The sequence below is a fragment of the Rhamphochromis sp. 'chilingali' genome, assembly GCF_963969265.1.
Source record: "Rhamphochromis sp. 'chilingali' genome assembly, chromosome: 12".
Taxonomy (NCBI): Eukaryota; Metazoa; Chordata; class Actinopteri; order Cichliformes; family Cichlidae; genus Rhamphochromis; species Rhamphochromis sp. 'chilingali'.
Window position 1 is genome coordinate 31,006,228 of NC_137939.1, and position 21,284 is coordinate 31,027,511.

General features: G+C 42.2%; 1 protein-coding gene across 5 annotated transcripts in view; it reads left to right on the forward strand.

The window, feature by feature from the left end:
• The window catches only part of LOC308406734 (arf-GAP with coiled-coil, ANK repeat and PH domain-containing protein 3-like), a 69,667-nt gene that overhangs the window by 10,526 nt on the left and 37,857 nt on the right, over positions 1-21,284 (forward strand). For all 5 annotated transcript variants that reach the window (XM_080897926.1, XM_080897923.1, XM_080897925.1 and 2 more), the window contains exon 2: positions 16,380-16,437. In XM_080897926.1, coding sequence (XP_080754052.1) covers positions 16,380-16,437 — 58 coding nt within the window. The remainder of the gene's footprint in view (positions 1-16,379; positions 16,438-21,284) is intronic.

Here is a 21,284-nt window from a genome sequence, read left to right on the forward strand (position 1 = left end):
TTTTTCTCTGACTCCTGTCACATTTACTGGCGTCAGACGACCTACTAACCCGACTCTGTTGCAGAATTTGTTGTATTACCCACCTAATCTCCAGTCACTAAACCACCAACTGTCACATTATTTCACTGACCTTTGCTAAACCAACAGCGCAGTCAGTATTTTGCATTCCACTTTACTCATTTTTCATTGTTTTCTCACTGTTTTCCATGCTTGTTTGCGGCTCACCTCTGAGAGTTGAGTTTGCCGAAGAGGCCAATGAGCCGTGACTCGGCTTCATTTTTTTCTCTCCTCGTTTTCTCACAAAACTGTGTAATTCTGCTCTTTTCTTTCGTCGCTCTGAGTCTGGCAGAGCTGGCAATGCTGCGATTCTCCGGGGGGCTGTATTCAGTGCCTTGTTTCTGCATTGTTAACTGAGCGCAGACAACTGTCCCACCACGCTGCACTTCGCTGAATTGCTGTTGGATTGCGGGTCTGTGTGACTTTTTCACATCTGAATAGCAGAACAAACCCTGTACCCTGCCTGCCTTTGTCTATGCTTCCTTGCTGGCAGTGTCATGGTCTGGTTAAATCACCGCTGACGGTCACCTCAACTTTCAGGTTCATGGGCAGGGTTAGGTTAAGAGGGTCCAGAGTGACGTAAGGGGCATGTTGCTGACACGGTGCATAGGAAACACCTGGGGGAAACCTCGCAGGAAGTGACAGCTCTCCTGTTATCTTTGACTGTCTGTCAATAAGCTAATTCTTTTTTTTGTGGATTTCTGGATTAAAACTAAGACATCAGACAGCCCAGTTAAAGTCTGTGCAGCCTGAAAAGGATGTGAGCATAAGCCGTGTCGAAGCTGCTGTTTCTGTAAGCACCATCTCTCAAGCTTCTAGACAGGAAGGAGCTGAATGCTTCACACGTCTGGTATGTCTTTCTAGTGGAAGCCAAGCTGCATGTTTAACCCACAAAAATGCTGGGAAGACTCCCAGCTCAGCCCTGTCACAGCCGGACACATCACGCCTGTGTAGGGATTTTCACTAGGGGGATTTCAGCTATTTCACCAAAATGTCAGGGTGTTGCACTGTAGGTTTGGCTTTCTGTGAGCTATTCTGTGCTGGTATTTTACTCCGACAGCCTGGTATGCTGCCTAGAAAAAGGCTGAGAGAAGCAGCACATCTGTAGGCTTTATTGTCTTCCTCCCTTCAATGGAACATTGTCCAGGACATTTCTCACAACTCAGGCCTCTCAGTGTGTGCGTGTGTGTGTGTTGACTTTCTTTAGTCTCCTGCATCCCAAATATCTTCATTGACATTTTTGTGTGTTGCAGTCATCTCGGACCACCCTGAGTTAGTATAAACCTACGCCGCCATCCCAGACCTCACGTATCCTGACCTTTTTTTGGCCTGTCCCTCCTTCCCAGACGGTTGTACAATACTCTTGTGACGTCACACATATCCTCTTGCCTCCTATGTAATAATAAACACTCAATCCGAGGCTGTCCATTTCCCCTTTATGATGCACAGGAAGAACTTGTAGGCCAGCTCCTGAAATAGGGGTGGAGTTCTACTGAAAGGGTTAATCTGTGTCACATTTCCCCCTACGTGACTGTTGCCATTTCCCCCTTGGGCTGTGGTGGCCTAATTGTATGACCCCCTTCCCACCCTCAGAGCTGAAGGGGGATGTATGGAGCAGGCGCTGCATTGTGCATGGTGGCTAAACTTTTTAACAAGCAATTAGCTTGTTAAAAAGCTAATTGCAGCCACTTTTTTCTAATTGTGCAGTGGTGACACTTTTAAACCTGCAGTCAACTTAATCTTCAACGCAGCAAGGTTTCAGGTGAATACAAGAAAGTGATGTTGGCATCCATTCAAAGAAGAGGTCAGTTGATTTAGCAGCTGATCAGAGTGTTTCCACCAGTTCAGTCTAGAATTAAACCGACCATTTCCAACCAGGTTTCCAGCTGGTTGGAAAAGAGGAAAAACACAGAAAAGATTCACGGATGTAATGAAGGAGGACATGGTGAGGGTGGGTGTGGCAGGGGAGGATGCTAGACATGCAGATGATCCACTGTGGTGAGCAGCAAAACTCCAATGTATGTCTTCAATTTTTGTGATATGTGTTCTACATGGGATTTTAAAGTGATGGTGATATTTAACCAGAGACCGAAATCTTTATAGTTTGAATATGGCCATGGGTGTGAACTTTCATAAAAGGTAGACTGTAGCGTTGCAATTGCCAGATTAAGCTAAAAACTGGAGGCTAAATATTTTAAGGTTATTACAGCTTCTTTCTGTCCTGTAGTTTCATCCTTATGAATGAATAATTAACTGTTCACATTTAATTTTTTTCCCATTTTGGGATCACTAGACCACAGCGTCAGAAGAACAGAAAGATAATGTGGTGTGTTAATTTCTTTGTGACATTTGCTGAAGTGTGTTCGCAGGCTGTTGCATCACACTGCGCTGGTCGTCGGCGCGCAGCGGTGGTTTTGCTCTCACACTTGTGTTTTATCCATTACAGCGCTGAGAGTGAAACCTGCATTGTTGTGCGCTCATGTATTACGAGCAAAGTGGGAGCGTATTGTTTATGAAATCCCTAGAATAGCTTCACCACCGACCTGCAACAAGTCAAGGTCACGCGGGACTCGCTGGCTCCGTTCCCGTTCATTGTCTCCCTTCTCCAAGAACAGCGCTGTCAGCGGGAAGTTCGAAACATGTCTGCTTCCAAATCGACTGTAAATACCGGACGCTGAAATTGGTGGTTACATTTGTAGATGGACCTCATCTTCTCTTCCTCTCTGAGTCTGTTGTTGTGTTTATACGCTTCAGTGACTTCAGATAATATCCCTAAAGACTAGGGATATTATTAGGAAGCTAATGGGTTTCTAACCTCAAAGCTCCAGAGGTTTTTAAGAGCCTTAAAGGTGTGATGTGTCGTACAGTGTGTAAAGACTAATTTTAGTTTTTATGGTGGTTTATACATTTCTTTTGTATTTTCTTCATGTGGTTTGAAAATGATACAGATGGTTTATCCTTTATTAAGCACCTTACAGTATAATATATATATTATTTGTTTTGTTCTTTTCTTTCAGCTAAATTGAACTACTTTCTGTAGTTATAAACATCTTTGATTTTTTTTTTTTTAAGTGGATTTGTTTGACATTGGGTGGGGCAGACACTTTCCACTGCCAACAAATGTTTTGTCTGCAAAACTGTAAAGCAATACGTACGTAAGTATAAATGCTGGCATTGCTTTTTGCCAGTTGTGTAGGTTTAATACACAACTCCCACAGCAAGTAACTTGCAACTGCAGGAAGTAGTCCTAGTTCACTTCTGAAGTCTCTCTGAGCTGCTCTTCACCTGCTGAAGGTTCTGGTTTGGGCGGTGTTCTAGCTCACAGAACAAGAACCGCTGTCAGCGACGTTAGAGAAGCGCCGTTTGCAGGGCGATAGACTTTCTGGACAGCAACCCAATGACATTCATGAGCACAACATTAGCTACGTGTCCAGCCAGTTTGCGGGGAAACATGAGATAGGAAGAGCTGGAGCTAGCCGGGGGGTATTAGATATCATAAAATATTTTAGTTATATATTAATATTAACTGAGGAGACTAAAACTAACAGTAAAACTATACTTATTTAAAAATGCCAAACTATAAAAACTCTGGAACTAGTTTGTTAGTTTGTTATCAAATTTCAGAATAAAAGCCAGGTGAAAGAAATGCTAAAATGAGTCACAAAATACACTCGTCCAGTCTGTTTGAGAGAAACACTGGGCCTAGTTTGGCTTCACTTTCTTGTACAGTCATCAGCTTTATATACAAGCCCAAGCCCTGATCAGAGAAATTGATTCTGGAGCTGCTGGTAGGTTCAAGAGCCTCCTTATTGCTCATGTATTTGGAAATAATCTGAGCTTACTCAGCAGTACCAGTGAACACATGTGGTATCTGACTGCTTCCCTTCAGGTTATCCAAATAGATCAGGAGTCTCTGAAAAGATGTTTTTCGTAAAGGCAAAAGCGAGAGATCCACAGTCAGATGTATGATGGAGATGTGATGTTGCTTTTAGACACTCTCTCCTGACTGTCTTCAGTGCTGAAATCCATCCAGCTGTCTGACTGCAGAATGAAAGGAGATATTGTGCAGGAGACGTCTGTTCCAAAGCTGACCTGCAGTTAAAGCTTTGAAATATTAGTGGAAAGGCTGACACGGGAAAGAAAACCATCACGGATCCAACTCCGATGTAACAGGAGAGAGACTTTCAGGGTTATAATTGTGGATTTCGGGGCTGTGCTTTTACACACTCTTGATGCAAGTCTTCAGCCCTGAAATCCAGCTAATAACTCAGGTTTGTGTACCCTAACATTAATCTGTCTGAGAAGAAGCTAAAATTAGATAATCCAGATGTTTTGCCATTTCTCTTTGGCGCAAGTCCGCGAGCCAGACGAGTTATAAATGGAAACGTTATTTTCCTTATTAGAAGAATCTCAGAGGATGACTTCAATGAGAGCGAGGCAGCTGTACTTGACATATTTGCATATTTTGTACATGAAAGAGCCTTTTATCATGTGGTAATTATTCTGACTGCCTTTAACATGTTTTTTTCCTTTAGTCCAAAATGTGTAGATGTCTTTGTTAGGAGTGTGTCGGCACGGCGTCCTCGCGGATGTGTTCAAGCAGACGGTTACGAATTTGAGCGAGCGTGATTTCAGAAAGAGCGGGAAAGGCTACCTCAGCTGTTTTTTCTGCGCAGCTGTGAAGCAAACGGAGGAGATATGCCGTGACGTTCCCGTTTCTTTGGCAGACGAGCCCTGCTCTTGTCTTTGAGTCCCTCTGTGCTGCAGAAGAGGGCCGAGGGCAGCTGCTCAGAGGTCACGGCGGGGTCGGGGTTTGGCAGTCAGTGCTTACTCTTAAGTGTGAATAAGGTGCAGCTCTTTCTGAGCAAGTGTTACATTCAAATGTTAAAAAATCGCCTGTTATATAGTTATACTGGAAGTGTAATTGGTTAACAGCTGGTCCACTGAAATATCTTAACATCTGTTGGCTTGATTGCCATGAAATATTAAACGGACGTTTGTGGTTCCCAGAGGACGACTTGTACTGACGTTAGTGATCTCTTGACTTTTCTTCAACTGTTAACAGGAGGTGGTTCATGGTCTGCAAGTATCTGATGATTTAATAACAAGTTTGAAATCGGTTGATCTATTTTAATTATGTAGAGCAGGGCTGCATGATTGTGGCTAATTACTGGAAGAAACTATTCATAATCATGATAATCTATAATATATATATATATATATATATATATATATATATATATATATATATATATATATATATATATATATATATATATATATATATATATATATATATATATATGCATATATGCATATATGCTTTTTCAGCCTAAGTGCTTTATATCTAACATTCACACTGTGATGAACATATTGGGAGCAATTCAGGGTTTAGTATCTTGCCCAAAGCATGCAGACTGGAGCAGGCAGGGATTGAACCAGCAACCTTCTGATTAGTAGATAACCTGCTCTACCTCTTGAGCTGCAATAAAAAGGCTTGGGTTCTATTTATACAGTAGTGGAATTGAAATATTAGAATTTAAAGATAAAACTGTATAGTTTCTGTTCTATAAAGTCTCACTTTACTCTGTCTTTGCAGGTAGAGGAGGTGAAGTGATGAAGCAGTAGCTAAGACAGCAAAATAATTCTTTCATGGTCAAACTAGCATGTATATGTGAAGACCCGTCCACTTAATCAGGCTTTGGGTGGCCAGGTTACATTGGTAGATGGTTATAATTGTATGCAGTGACTGGAGTGAGTAAAGAGAAACTTGAGAGTGTTAAAATAGAGGAGAAACCAGGGAACAAAGGAAAGACACAGCTTTCAAAACGACTAGGCTTTAAAAAAAATCTAAAGCTTTGCAAGATCAGCAGGAAAAAAAAAATCCTAAAACGCCGAACTAGTCCTCTTATTTTATCTCATGCTTTGTTATGAGATACATACTGATTTTCATCCTTCATTTTGGCAGGATATAAATGCAACACTTGGCTGCAGGAGTGTTGCTTGATTTGAATGTTTCTGCTGAAGAGTCTCTCTGTTGTCGTGCAGCATTGAGAAGATGGGATTCATCTGCTCAGATTATGTGGGAATTTTATCCCCTGCTCTGTGTTTCCCTGCCTGTTTGCGTTGTCGCTTTGCTGCCTGTGATCAGCTGGCCGATGGACAGCATCAGAGCTCAAGTCTCTCACCAAGGGAAGCTCTGAAAATATGCACGCATTCTTCAAGGTCCAGCAGGACATAACAGACTAACGGAAGAGAGAGAGAGCATAAAAAATCAGAATCTGTCGTGCACAGCTTGCAAAGTTTGATTGGCTTATGTGTTGGCGTTTTTGTTCTTGCAGTCTTGTTTTTCCAGTAATTTTGCAGATGAAGCCAGTTTAGCCACTGTCAGAAGTGTAAAAGTTGTATGAAACCTTCTAAGGCCTTGTAGAGACATTTTTGAAGTCTAAAAATAACCATTATGATACTAAAGAGAGGATGATTTAAATCAGATTTCACCAAAAATAAAGACCGGAGGAGCTAACACACTGAATACAAATAGATATGGGAAAAACACATAAACACTAATACCTCAGTTTTATGGTTTTACATAATATTTTTCACTTTTTAAAAAAATGTAACATTGTAAAATAGACAGTTTTAATACAGATTTGCAGATAGTCCACATATGTTGGCAGGCTTGCAGATAGAAGTGAATAGATATCATGTAAGTCGGGTAAAGTGGTATTAAGTTGTATGTTTTAAAAGAAAAAGTGTGTATGTGTTCCGAGCTGTGAGACCATTAGACTGTGTGTGGATGTGGCAACATCATCTATCTTTTATATCATCACTGTAGACGAGATCGCTCACCAAGACTTGGAGAGTAAATTATGATGGATGGCCGTCTCTAACCACAGCTGGATCAAAAACCAGCAATAAAAGTTGAATTTGCTTTTTTGTGAACTTTTTTAATTACCTGTGGTTTTTCCTGTGGAGTCAGAGGGACCAAATGAAGATGTAATTGCCATTTCAGAATTAAAAAAAATATTAAAGAAACAGTGAATATTTATAATTTCTGACAGTGAGATGGTCTTATATAAAAAAAAAATGCAAATGCTAGTATAAATGAGTCCCTGTGGTATTACTGTTGGCATTCAAAAAGTCGTTAATGCTTCTGTTTGAATCTTCTTTAGTTTCTTTCTACGCTGAATATTTTTCGCTGTGCCTTTCCATCTCTTTCTGAGGAGAAGCTTCAAGCTTCGTGCTGCTTCCCTCAGGATTTATGTGCTGTGGTCTGTGGTGTTCGGAGGAGTATCACACAGCCAATGCAAGCACGAATGAGGGAGAGCTGGCATGGGTCTGGCAGAGACAGAGGAAAAGGAGGAGGAAGTGGTGGTGATGGTGGAGGGAGCAGACGAGCAAAAGTTCAGCCACAGCAGGCAGACTGGTCATCTGAGGTGGAGCGCTTAACACGCAGCCAGACTCTATCCCACTTGGCTAGAAAAAACATCAGGTGTTGGTTTTGGAGAGGTCGTGTGCAGTCCAGATATCCTCCCTATCTCTTCACCTTTCTCTTTTGCTTCTCCTGGCCTTTGTTTCTGGGCCAGACGTCTCTCAGTGGTCTCAGCGGAGATCTGATGGCGGCCTATTAGCAGTGAGCTCAGCTGGGCTCCACATGCATACAGTGCGATAAGTTCCTGACATCTTATCAGAGTTTTGGCTCTGGTGAATTCTTTACGGTGAAGTCATAAGGGAGGAACGGATGATAGACGATCATATGAGAGGCTCTGACACTCACAGAGCAGCTTTAACTCAGTCTGCCTTTCTTTGGGCTTCACTGAGCCCCTGCGATCCCAAATAACCAGCATCCTGAAGCTTATCCCGCTGGATCTGTTAGTTCAGGTGTCCCCTGGAGCAAAATACTTATCTTCACCTTCAGAACTTAAAAATGTGATACCTGCAGAGGAATTTGGCTTTTACAGCAGTGAAATAATAGAATAAAACAAAAGTAGTAGCTCACACTCACTAAATTAAAATCTGCTTAATGTCAACAATGTCTAATGTTTATACTGGTCTTTTTAACTAAAGAAACACCAACATCCTTAATTCCAACGCCCACTGTTAACATCTTTTTTGACAGTGAAGAGTAGAAACAAAGTTTTCAAAGAATGAAACTCAATATAATTAATAAAAGAACATGCACTGAAGCTGGGGATTCAATATTTGGATCTGATATCAGTTTTGATCTTGAGCTGACTAACATAGTCCATTTGTTATTATTGTTTTATTGATTAATTGCATTTTAATGGTCCGTGCCTTCCCTGAACTTGACACCAGCGAGTTTCCATACACAGAGGCAAAGATCAGAGACTTGAAATCGTTTGGTGATCTCTGTATTAACCCACTAAATGAGTGGGTGGGCTTGGAGGGCAGTCTGTCTGCCAGAGTTGGTGAATGGTTGCCACTCAGCTATTTGGCTATAAAACAGATATTTGGTGGTGGGGGTGAACGCTTCCCTTCACTTGCAGAGTATGCCCTGAACGTGCTCCTATCTGGATACATCCACGTTAACCCAGTGACAGCTCACACATCCAGTACATGTAACTAAATCTCTACTTTCAGTGATGCTGCAATTGAAGCATAAATGAGTCATTATCGCTGCAGCAGACACGTCACTTTTGCGAAGCCATTAGCACAGATGTGTGTTCCTGAAGAGGATTTGGGGGTTTAATGCGGCGACGCAGTCAGCACAGTCTGTGGCAGAAATTTGAGCTGAGCTGTCGGAGAACAGAAAGCCGTTCAGTTTAAGTACGAGTGACACATCTAAGCTTTCAAGTGGAAAATAAAGGCAAGGCTTATGAAACAATAGTCAGGGCTTTGAACATATGTTGGGAAGGGTTTTACTGCAAACATCTGAACTCCCTCTGCACCGTAAATAATTGGGTTACTGCAGACCGTAGAAAAGCACAAGTCTTGGTAAAAGATGAAATAAATGTGACACCAACTGTATGAATACAAAAATCTCTACGGAGGTCACAGGGTTTTGGTTGGTGAATGCATCATTGGTTGTAGTTGTAGGTCGCTTGCTTACCCCGACTTACTCATTGGCTGCTTCTATTCCTCCTCAGCTTTATGTGTCACACAGCAATAATAGTCCCAACTCAAATAACATATCACGGGAAAAAATGTAGCATTCTTCCAACATGGTGATTCATGAGAAGGAGAAAATGTTCAGACAGAACTTTGCCTGTGGTCATGTATGTGTACTTGTCAGTTTAGTTCAGTAATTGTAAACAAATGATAGGTTTAATCACCATGACATCACTGATTAGTTTGTGGACTTCCATTTTACAACTTTGACTCTTGGTAATATGGCCTAACAAGCGAAAGATCCCTTGGTTTTATTATGGGAGGAGACACATCCCATTGGGGTGGGAAGGGCATCCGATGCGAAACATCTGCTAAATCAAACATATGGAGGTACCTTCTGTGGCGAGCCCTTATGAAAACCACCTGGTTTTTGTCATCTTAGTTTGAAGCGACTGTATTGATGCATTGCACAGATTCAGATCTGCTAAATAGATAAAATACAAATTAAATACTAGAAACTGACACCAAAAAACCTGGTGTCTGACCATCGTCTTGCCATCCATCGCCGCCTCCAACTAATGCATTATTTTTGCAAAGCAGTCTTTAAAAACTGAAATAACATCACATTAAAAATAATCAATTTTAAAAAGGAAAAGCTATCATTTGCAGAACAGAACATCTTATTATCTCTAGCTCTAGTGTTTTTGGTTTTTAGAAAGGCTGCAGTAGAGGACACTCAGTGCTCCAGCATTGGGAGAAATCCACAGTTTGAAAGTCCTGCCAGTCATCTCTCAGGGGAAGTTATTTTTGAGTTAGAGCTCTGAAAATGGACTGTGTAGATTTATATTTAATGGTCAGCATGGCATAGCCAGGGGTGACTCTGTGATCTTGCTTTTAGCTCACGCAGTGAGTGGTCTGGAAGAGCAAGAGGGGGGGGAGGGCAGAGGGCATTAGGAGCCATGCAGCTAAAAATAACCTAAGTTGTAGCTGAAGGGGGTATGCTGAGTACACTCACCCTCCCTCCTCCAATAATCAACCATTCAGCCATGCAGTCCAGCCTCAATTAGGGCACTAAAGCAATCAATATTGTGACAAAATGCAGTTTCTCCAGACAGAAAGTGCTCCATCACCGCGCCTTCAGACAGACTTACAGATACGCTCGTGCCGTCTCCAGTCCCTCGTTTCCACTCCTTCATCCGACCCCACCTTTCCTCCGCGCTTCACTGGGGTTTGAATGATGATGCGGACATGCTGAAGAGTGTGCTGATTGTTGATGATCACTCAAAGATAACAGTGGGTCTATTGCACAGCTGTGTGCTGACACTGCTTCATCACTCAGTGGCTAATTCATCCTCCCAGTGGGCTTGCTGTCTGGAGGTTTAGCCGCAGGTTTTGCCCCAGCTGGAAGACGCTTGTCGGTCTGGTTGAATTTTAGGGGTCATTACATGCACCCAGTGTTTGCAGTCTCTTTAGCATCCCACCTGCTTGCTGTCCGCCCAGACCACCAGGTGGCTCTGCCTCAGTGTCTCCCTCTAAAACACAACCCTCTCTGATATGAATGCTCATCAGCATCACACACAGCTTCACACACTGCAGCCAAAACAATACATTTTAACTAACGCTGAAGGTATTCCTTCATCTCCATTCCTTTGTTGTGTTACTGCAAACCTGTAAAAATACATTTTCTCTCACATTTATTTGAGGACTTTTTATACTGAATACTTGACAGGTTAAGATCCTGCATATTATTCATATTACAAGTGCAAATAGGTGTTTCGAAGCCAGCTGAGACACGTGGTGGTTGGCAGGACTCATTTCAAATGAGTCCATCCTGCTGGGGACCCACCACTCGTGAGAGGAGCTGTTGGGATGTGGTGATTTGTGGATTAGGTTGTCTAAATGTTTAAATGTCCAGGCTTGTAACAGTAAGTCAGGATTCACACTGATGTTCATTCAATGCTTGATGGCAGGCGTTCCTGACATTTTGATGGATGTTTTTGCTGTTGTGATTGTCATAGCAACAGTAAACAATCATCACAGGTAAACTGACTAACTTACTGCCATAAATCTTTACATATCACCCTATTTTTGAAACTTTTGCACTGGCTTCCTGTTGGATGTAGATTTCAGTTTAAAATCTTGGTTCCCACTTTTCTCCAAACCAGGTTCTCGGATCCCTGGATAAGAGCCTTCCTGTGATTCTGTGTAACTGAGGGTGATTGGGACTTCCAAATTTTAACTTCCAAACTTCGGAACAGCTTCCCACTCTCTCTTTGCACCCGTGACTCTGTGACAGCCTATAAAGAGCAGCTTAAAACTCACCTGTTCAAACAGGTTGTGTTTGTGTTGTTTCGCTCGGTGTCCTGTGTGTCTGTTTTGCCTTTGGTGAGGGATTCACACATCTTTACCAATTAAACTTTCCTGTAATTTTCAGTGGGCTGAATTGGAACGTCTGGTGGATTGGTTCTGGTCCCCAAACCACACGTTTGACAGCTGAGGTCTAGAATGATTGTGATGTACATGTTACTAATCTGACTGTTTCCTTTCATTTACTTGTAACAAACATGTTATTTCACTGTAATGTTTATGTAATGTTTTCAGTGGAATATGATTAGAGAGAAAGGTTGTTGTAAAGAGAATTATCGCTTCAATCTGCAGCTCTTGCATTAGCATTTCAGCTTATTGTTTTCCTGTTTTGGATCACGGTCTCTGCTCTTAAGCTGCTGCAGCAGCTGTTCTTGAGATAAAAAGCTCCAAATAACCTCGGTACACGACTAAGACATAGTTAGAGACCAGCTGAACTGACATCTTAACCTCAGAACCCAAAGGTGGACACAAAAATAACCTGGTTTAAGTGAAGGATGTGACTAAAATTTTCCACCACTGCTGTCTGAACTGAAAACATTTTCCCTGAGAAGATACTTTAAACCACAAAACAGCTGGCCAGCATGGACATCACACTTATTTACCTTCCAGAATTTCAAAAGATCTCCGTTTAGCATCAGGTGGAACTGGTTAAGACGTGCAGTGGTTCTCGAATTAACGAGAAACAGAGGTGTTCTGTGACTTTGGGCCAGTAAAAGGCACCTCAGCCTCTCCCCTGGATGCCCAGTCAGCACGCCACCAGCCAGAAACCACCAGACCTGCAGCTTGCTCAGCACAATCTCTGTGTTTATTATGTTTTTACACCGTGGCTTAACTACACGGCTTCATGTCGGATGAATGTTTTAGACGGCGTGTTTTAAATGTACTGTGGGTGTTGCTGTTGGGTCTTAATCAGCCATTAAGGAGCGCCGTGTTTACGTGAGTTGATTGGTGGCATCTGTGTGAACCACATCTGGATGTACTGCTGTTTAATGGGCTCCCGATGAGGTTTTAATGGAGGTGGTCTCTTGTCGCTCCAGCCCTGTAATGAGTCGCGTAAGGCACTATTTGGCTTCCCCGCTCCTCTTGGTGTGAATGAGGGTCAGCTCACAAGCACATCAGGGACTTCTGCGGCCCACTTAAGAGACGGTTACCGTGGCTACAGGCCCGAGGCTCCATCTGCATGTATTATAGGAGGCGTGTGCATTCAGAAAAAAAGGGGAGTGGGGGGGGATACAGCTTGGAGGGAGCAGCTGTCCTACGAGCCGGTCTCTGCACATCTGGGACGGCTAGCTGGGGTGTCACCACGCTGTACCCGAAACTCGTCCATCACTGCAAGACACACATTGTTCACATTATGGTGTTGTTAGACCAGCGTAACTGAGGTTTAATGTTTGTGGCATCTTTTGTGTTTGTGTACACGATGTTTTGAGAGGATTTTTCCACTTTGCCCAACAGACTGGAACTGAAACACTTGGTTAGTTTCAGTCATTTGTTATCATGCCAAACATTCTGAGGTTTTCATTTTCCATGATCAGGGTTTTTGCCAGCGTTTTGAAAGCCTGGCCTAAGTTGACCCCCCGTCAGGCAGGGCTAAACATCACAGATTTCTATTTATTAGACAAAACCTACAAACATTACATTGACTAACCTGTGATTTCCAAAAGTGTGGGGACTATCATGGTACTGCAGGTGAGCCAGCAGAAGGTATTTTCAGCTTTTAATTTTCAGTTTTGACATTTAGTTTTAAACTGTAGACACAGAACTAGTGACAGCAGTAGGATATAAATAAATGGCACGTTGGTTTTAATTTTCCGACCCATTTTTGATCCTGAACTCGCCTTGTATGTCGTGAAGAGAAGAAGAAAACTTAAATTGAGCAGAAGTAAATCTTCTTTGGTTTATCTCATCAAACAGTTCAGATGTCCCATTGTAAATTTTGTGGTAGGCATTTTTTTCCCCAGTATTTTTCTGTATTTTATCCAATAATCAGTTAGTGGATTTAAATAATGAGTAGCAGATAAAGCCATAATGAAAAATAAGCTGGTTTGAAGGGTTGGCTTAAGCCCAGTGGTCGACCTTGATAACCACAGCTTCTACTCTCACCACATGAAGGATCATCTGAACATCCATCCACCCATCCTTCATCAATCTTGAATCTTGGACAAAATGAAACATACAATCTTTTCAGCGAGCTCTGGTCTTCCCCTGATTGGGATTCCTTTAGACTCGAAGAAACAGAGACCCTTATATTCACAGTGTTGAAGTACGCCGATTTCACGGATTCTTTTTGATGGTAGCGATCAGGCGGAAACTTTTACTTCCAAAATCAGACGTCTTTATTTGCGCTTAAAATAAATAAAATACAGATGGATCCGGAGACCTAGCTAACTAGCCTACCCCCACTACGTCTAGCGAGGTCTGGCTCACAACTGGAAGTCAACATAGTCTTATGGGTTTGGTGTCCCGCCCATTGTACCCCCCCTTCAACTGTCCTGCCTGCGGTCTTCCCCACTTCAGCACTCTAAACAAAATCACCCAAGTTTAAGCATAGCTTTCTAATCCTCTCTACCTACAATGAAAAAATGAAAGCATGAGTACATAATCACATTTCCCACAAGCACCCTTTCTCACAACAGCCTCATTGTTTTGGTTACTCCAAAATAATGAGATTGGTTACTTCTGAGAGCACATGACCATAGTTGAGGGTTACAACATGATGGATTGGTAAATCAAAAGCTTCTCCTTCAGGTTCATCTGTTGCTTTACCGCAGCAGACATGGCCCAAAATACAATACACCTCACGATCCACCTCACCAATCACCCTGAGAAGTTAACTACTTTTTTTAGGGCAGCAAGTCTGCTAGAACAGCTGCTATCTATTTTTAACCTTATCTCGTTTCTTAATAACTCACAAGTAGTCGATTATTATAAAAAAAACCCACCCTAAGCATCTAAACTCTTCTGTGGACATTTGCAAATAAAACATGACATTAAAATCAGTCCCAAGAACTGCTGGAGCCATGAACACATGAGGAGAACTAGCCTTTTGAAAAGCGAGCGCCTGCTAAGCGCTGCACTATCACATTTTTTAAAAAGAGCAGCTTCTAAAATGACATCAGCAATGAAAACAGTTTCGCTCACTGGCAGATAATCCCTGGGCGTGGTTGGGCTCAGAGCCGTTCAGCAGGAGATCAGTTGAGGTTACAACAGCACGTGTCCACATGTGGAATAATATGGTATTGATTATTTAGGTAATGCATGTTTCCATTCTGCACGAGTTAGAGCTTTTGACAGACATTTCCTCTCTGGAGCATTTCTCTCCCCCAATCCTCTCGGTTCCATATTAAGGGAGTAGAAGCTGTGGGGGTTGGAGAACATGTGCCATCCTCCGTCCCATGAGCTTGTTCAAGCGGATTAATCCACCAGTGGCCAGAGAGGAAGAAATGAGTCGGAGATGTCTATTCTGCCAGCCACGACTGCAATCTGATGGAGCTGCTGTGCGATTCGTAATACAACATTGATATAAAATTTGGAAAAGGAGTCCTGTGTGTAAAAAAAAAAAAAAAAAAAAAAAAAAAAAAAAAAAAAAAAAGTGTGACTTGTCAGACATCTTTCTTCTTTTCCCTCGCTCTCACACCTCCTGCCCTCCATCTCGACCTTGCTATACAAATTTGCCATGCAAACAACACCTGTTGTTTACTGCTTTCCCTCTAAGTCTGTAGATATTCACATCAACTATGAACACATTAGATTTCTGACGGGCGGCTCAAGATGGCAGACATGCTTGCGCTTGGGTAGACTGATGCTAATGGTAGTTTGACTTGTATGCTTACCTTGTGCGTTTTAACTCCACTGGATAATTCCAAAACGTCACTCCCTTTTTTCATTTTGGCTCAACGTGCATTAAAGCAACAAACGATTTTGAGTCTTTAGGGGTGAGCAGTAATGCACATTTGCTTGTAAAGGTGGTTAAATTGAGCAACCAGGCATCCAACAAGTCCTTATCATTAAACAGTGAAGGAAGACTTCAACACACAGCACTTCCAAATTGCACACTAGCACTGGATGAGCCAGTTCTCCCAGATTTGAAATCCCAAACAGGACAAATCAGCTGTGCTCAGCCATCTGCAAACACAGAATTTGGGTGTAATTAGTTCTGCTGGTATTTGGCGGTAAAGCCAAGTTTTAACAGTGTGTGTGCTCTAGGCCTCATAGATAACTGTACAGCTGCTTGGATATTTGTGTTGCCTGGAACAAGAGATCCAGTCTGACCGACTGACCAACATTTCCATCCCTGGGGTTCACGCTAAAAATTGGAAAATGTGACTACATGAAGAAGCTGGCTGTAGATCATATTTAAACCATCAGCAACAGGAAGCACATACCGTAACAGATGAGCGGCACATAAGGGCGGTGAACGTAGACGTGCTTGCAGCGCACATACTCTGACATGACCTCAGCATGCGGAGGAGCCTCTGAGTGGTGTTCATAAGGCCTGTGTCATGCTGCCTCTGGGTGTAAATCACACGTCTCTCAAGGGTGGAGAGGGGAGCTCCAGATGCGGCTGGGTGCGGTTTCAGTGTTGACAGTGAGTAGGTGGACTGGGGGTTGTGTGATGAGCCAGACAGCTATGTTCCCCTCGCTGCGGAGAGACCATGTCTATCACTTTGTTTTGACAGAGCTGAGCTGCTCCCAGGATGGCGTCTCGCTCATTAAAAACACACCCGGAGTCTCGCCTGGCTCCGCAAAACTCTGTTTCATTTCTGGGAATGTGGGGAATAATAAGACTATTGCAGATCAACTGTTTTCCAATAAGTTAACATAATTCAATTTGTTACACATTACCACACGTGTAATAATGGATTTTTCCTGCTTTTATTTTTCAGGGCGAATATTGATGAGGTAGAAACAGAGGTGGTGGAGATCGAGGCAAAACTAGATAAGGTAAGACGGTTCTTCTAGTTAACTAGTTAACATACAAAGATGATGCTGTAAGATGTTGTGAAAGGGAAAAATGTAGTGCAAATTGTCTTAATATTTATGTCTGTGGGCTTTCTTTTTACTTCTACTTGTGTCTTGCCTTTGCTTCTTTCCATAAAGAAGTTATTGCGAATGAAAGACTGAAAACAATATTGGATAAACAAAGTAAGCGTTCTATAATGTTTTCAGTTTTCCCAGTCCACGCTGTCAGTACTTGCTTTGATTTTCTTGCTCTATAAGCAGTAAACAGAAACCAGGCCAAGTTTCAATAGCTTTTTCAAAAACGTGTTCAGAATAAATGAAACAGAAACTCAGCCCCGAGCACACCTGAAGGCACAAGACCTGCCGCCTTAAAGAAGCCAGTCCGGTTTTATGAAGCTTAGGGGCACCAACGTTTTTTGGTGTGTGTGTGGTTTTTTTTTTTTTTTTAGAAAAGCAAACATAATGAGGTCATGGCATTAAGTGTCAGTGTGGCAAGCTGTAAGATTGCTGATACTAAACGTTCACTTGCAACATTTTTTCAGCTAAATCGTCCAGTCTTAAAGATTGTGATTTTTTTTCCCTTAAAATTCAATCAAAAAGGTGATCTGAAACTCTTAAATTAGAAATCTCTATTGCAGATTTTTCTGAAAGACTTTGTAAAGACAGTTTCTTTTATTTATATATATATATATATATATATATTTATATATGATAGATTGCATTTATATAGCGCTTTTCGGGGCCCTCAAAGCACCTTGCAATTCCAATACTCATTCACACACTGGTGGAGGCAAGCTGCAGTTGTAGCCACAGCTGCCCTGGGGCAGACTGACAGAAGCGAGGCTGCCATATCGCGCCATCGGCCCCTCTGGCCATCACCAGTAGGCGGTAGGTGAAGCGTCTTCCCCAGGGACACAACGACCGAGACTGTCCGAGCCGGGGCTCGAACCGGCAACCTTCCGGTTACAAGACGAACTGCCAACTCTTTGAGCCACGATCGCCTTTAGCGCTTGTAGTCAGACCCCTAAATGATGCCAGTCATATATTTAGGAAGATTAAAAAAACAAGTTATTTTCTGTTTTTCTCTTTTTTTCTTACAAGGAGAATTTTTATACTTAAAAGTCAATATTTTGTTAATATTTATGTTAAAATCTGAACTATCAGAACTGCGTGTTTGGATAGTTTAAAAGTGAAGCAAAGCAATCTTTTACACTGCTGCCATCCACAGAGTTACACAGCCGTGCATGCACCTCTCTCCATGAGAGCATCTCAACTATATTTTTAGCAGAAATATCTCAGTTTGCACATTTGCAGAAGTATAAAATCATCTTTTTTTCCCCTTTAAAAAACCAAACTCTGTTGTAAATTAGAAACATTTGGAGAAGCCCACCTAGTGTGCCAAAGAAGCCTATCCCATGTTTTATGTTTTTAATTATTAATGAGGGAATCCTTGCAAACATACACTGACTGCAGCCCTGATTGGTAGAAATACTGCAGAACTAATGGCTGAAAAAGAGGAATTTTGGTCTCTTTCCACATTTTGTCACACTATATTGAGTTGCGGCAGACCTTAGCCACGGCCTGCCTATTACACACAGGATTATATCACTGTGTAGTGCCTAATCCCTTAGTGCTAACATTGCTAGCATAATGGACGGGGTATTGTTGCTCGGCCCAGTTGAAGAGTTCAGCTCAGGTTTGCTGAAACGTGACGTGGCAGCAGTGCAAGATGGGGATTACAGAAAACATCAGACTGCATGGCTTTCAGAGCGTGCAGTTGCCCTGTAATAAGGCATCCAGATGTTCCAGCTGTAATGCTCCTGTCACAGGTCCATCTGGTGCTGTTCTCAACCTAACCCTGACCCTGACTCTGACTTGCATGTGTCAGAAAGAGCCAGCGCTAATCAGGCTGTTCTTTTACTGCCATCATTGTTGGGAACCTCCATTGTTAGTTCATATACCAGACCACAGGCATTCCTGTCATTTTTAATATTCATCTACCAGGGTCTTCACAAAGATGCATTTAACCATCAACATACTCTAAAGAGGCTTACATGAAATTTGATCATCAGTTGTATAAGACTGCATAGTAAAATGGTAAATAATAAATTGCATAAAAAGCTAACTTCTTACGTGAATCTAAATATTTACATAAATATTAGCTGATAAGATTTGGGTAATATAGGTAGAAAAAGGTTTGTTTAACATTTAAACATATTTTCTGCATATTCCAGCATATAAAATAAAATATGTTTTTGTACTTACACTCACAGATGCTAATGTTTTGTCACTTTTTACAGAATCAAACTCAAAGTAATGTCAGTACTTCCAAGCATTAAACGCTGCATGGTCATACTCTCTCCCACGCTCCATATTATCCATGTTGATCTGCACACGTCTGTTGCTGCCACGGACGTCACGCGCTCGTACGTCATTGTCATGAGACACTCTCACAAACAAAATCGCGGTTTAGTAACACAGTAACGCAGCGTGCTAACAGGAAAGTTACAGTAATCGGATTACTTTTTTGCAATAGTAATCCCTTACTTTACTTGTTACTTGAAAAAACCGGTCCGTGAGTCCTTTCGTACCGAAAGTTGAGGCTTGGGTGTGAAATTTATAGTTTTCAGGGTTTTCAATCGTTAACTCGGTTTCCCTGGCTCTTTTTCCGTGTTGTCGTTGTGTGTCTTATTTTGAAATAAATATTTACGCGTTACCATACCATAGCTACCAGAGAGTATTAACTCATTCACTGCCAGCCATTTTCAAATGGCTGGCAGTGAAACACAACAAGACTTGCACCACATTTTTGTCTCACTGCGCAATCCCTTACGTGCGCAAACCCTGCACCTCCTTGCAGGTCTACTTTTACTGCTGGTGGGCTTCAGTTCAACTTACGTTGACTGCCATTGACGTCTATAGACGTCAATGGCAGTGAATGAGTTAAGGGGCAGAGAGGAGGATGTTACTCTCAGTGTTTTTGGCACATTTCAGGAGGATGCTGCTAAAAAAAGTTACACAATTACACAGTGAATTTGCATTTATTATTATATTTACAAAATACCACAGCTTTTGTCTTGGTCATATCATTTTATTTTGTTGTATTTATCCGCGACACCTGAAAGGCCGGTCCGTGAAAATATCGTCTGACATTAAACTGGTCCGTGGCGCAAAAAAGGTTGGGGACCGCTGCACAAGAGGACAGAAAAGTGTGTAATTCCTTACTGATTGAGAAGTGAGTACTGGACATTGCTGGCAGTCACTGGGTCAGATTAGTTGCAAAGAAGTATACGGTGCTGCATGGAAAACCTTGGGATTGTTGAGGTCACCTGTAGTTTACATTGCAGACCTGCCTTGAAACCCTACAACTCTGCAACCAGCTTGTTTTGAATGGTTGGCTTGCAGGACTAAGGCACAGCTTTTGCTTTGATGGTGACCAATATCTGTTTGTGGTTTGTGTTATAGTTTTTACTCCTGTTCTGTGAGTTGATGGCAAATTACGGGTGACTGCAGCAAATCAATCTCAAGGAGATTTTTGATGTGGCACTGTCTTTGTGAACAGTTACACCTAGCCAGCAACCACTCACTAGCTTATTGGAGACTACACAATGACTGGTTTCTAGGCCTGTGTGGGACTCATAGACCGCATGAAAGATGGACTCAGCTACCGCCTCCCATTGGTTTGTGATGAGGTGTTCACCTGTTTCTGCTGCACTAAGGGGTGGAGCTGACTGTGAAACTGAACCAAATCCTCCTTTCTGACTCCATCATAATCAGAATTTGCAAAATAGACTTCAGTATGATTTGAAAGTAGTGATTATGCACCTAGAGTCATCAGGAAAGCATTTAAAGAGGGCACAGAGTAAGAGAGCTGATGGCTCTGAAGTTATCCCCTTCTGGCTTTTAAAGACCTTTGGGAGATGCAAGTTTAAGGGACTTTTAGTCCCCCCTTCTTTTTTTTAAGACCAGGAAGCAATTTTATACTTTTGTTCAGTCTATCTCTACACAAATCTCTTTGCAAATCTATGGGGAGTGCTGCAGACTGGCTGTCTGGTGAGCTTTAGCAAGCTTTTTGTTAATATTATTAATAGCAGGATAGGTAAAGCCTTGTTTTCAGTCATAATGCTAGGCTAATGGTGAGTTTGCTTATAAACCAAAGAAAAGGCCACATCAGATTCATGTCTGGTTAGCAGCTGGGAGGAAATGAGTCTTGCTGGAGAAGACGGGTGCTGAAAAGCAGAAAACCTGGCATTAGAACACAGAGTGAAAAATAAGAAGAGATTAATTTTCCTCTCATGAAACCAGAAGCTAAACAAAGCAGCCGTTATAGCAGACAGAAAAAACCTGCTGACAGAGAAAATGTTCTTGGAAATGCACAAAAACATTCATGCTGAGTTGCCGGTGTCTGCTGTCCATTATCCAGTCCTGGATAACATTGGCTCTTTTACATGCGTGCAGGGTGGCTAGCTGATGTCAGGGGCTGACATACGGAGCCCACCTGCACACACTGCCATATGTGAACACAGGTGATGGATAGACAGCACACATGCAGCTGGATGACTCCATTCCCGTCTGGGGCTCAGGTGCGATGACGAGCTGAAAACGCAGAGAAACAAAAGCTTGAGTGTTGTGACTCGAGCATGTGATGTTGAGTTATAAAAACCGCTGGCCTTAAGCGTGGATCGTACCTCAGTGATGGGTCACACGGAGCCTCATGTTAAGCAGACTTCTATTTACCACATAGGTGTTGACACATGGGAGAAAGTGCGATCTTTATTTACATTCAAGAGACATGCATGGACATGCAGTATAATTTTAACACCCGCAAT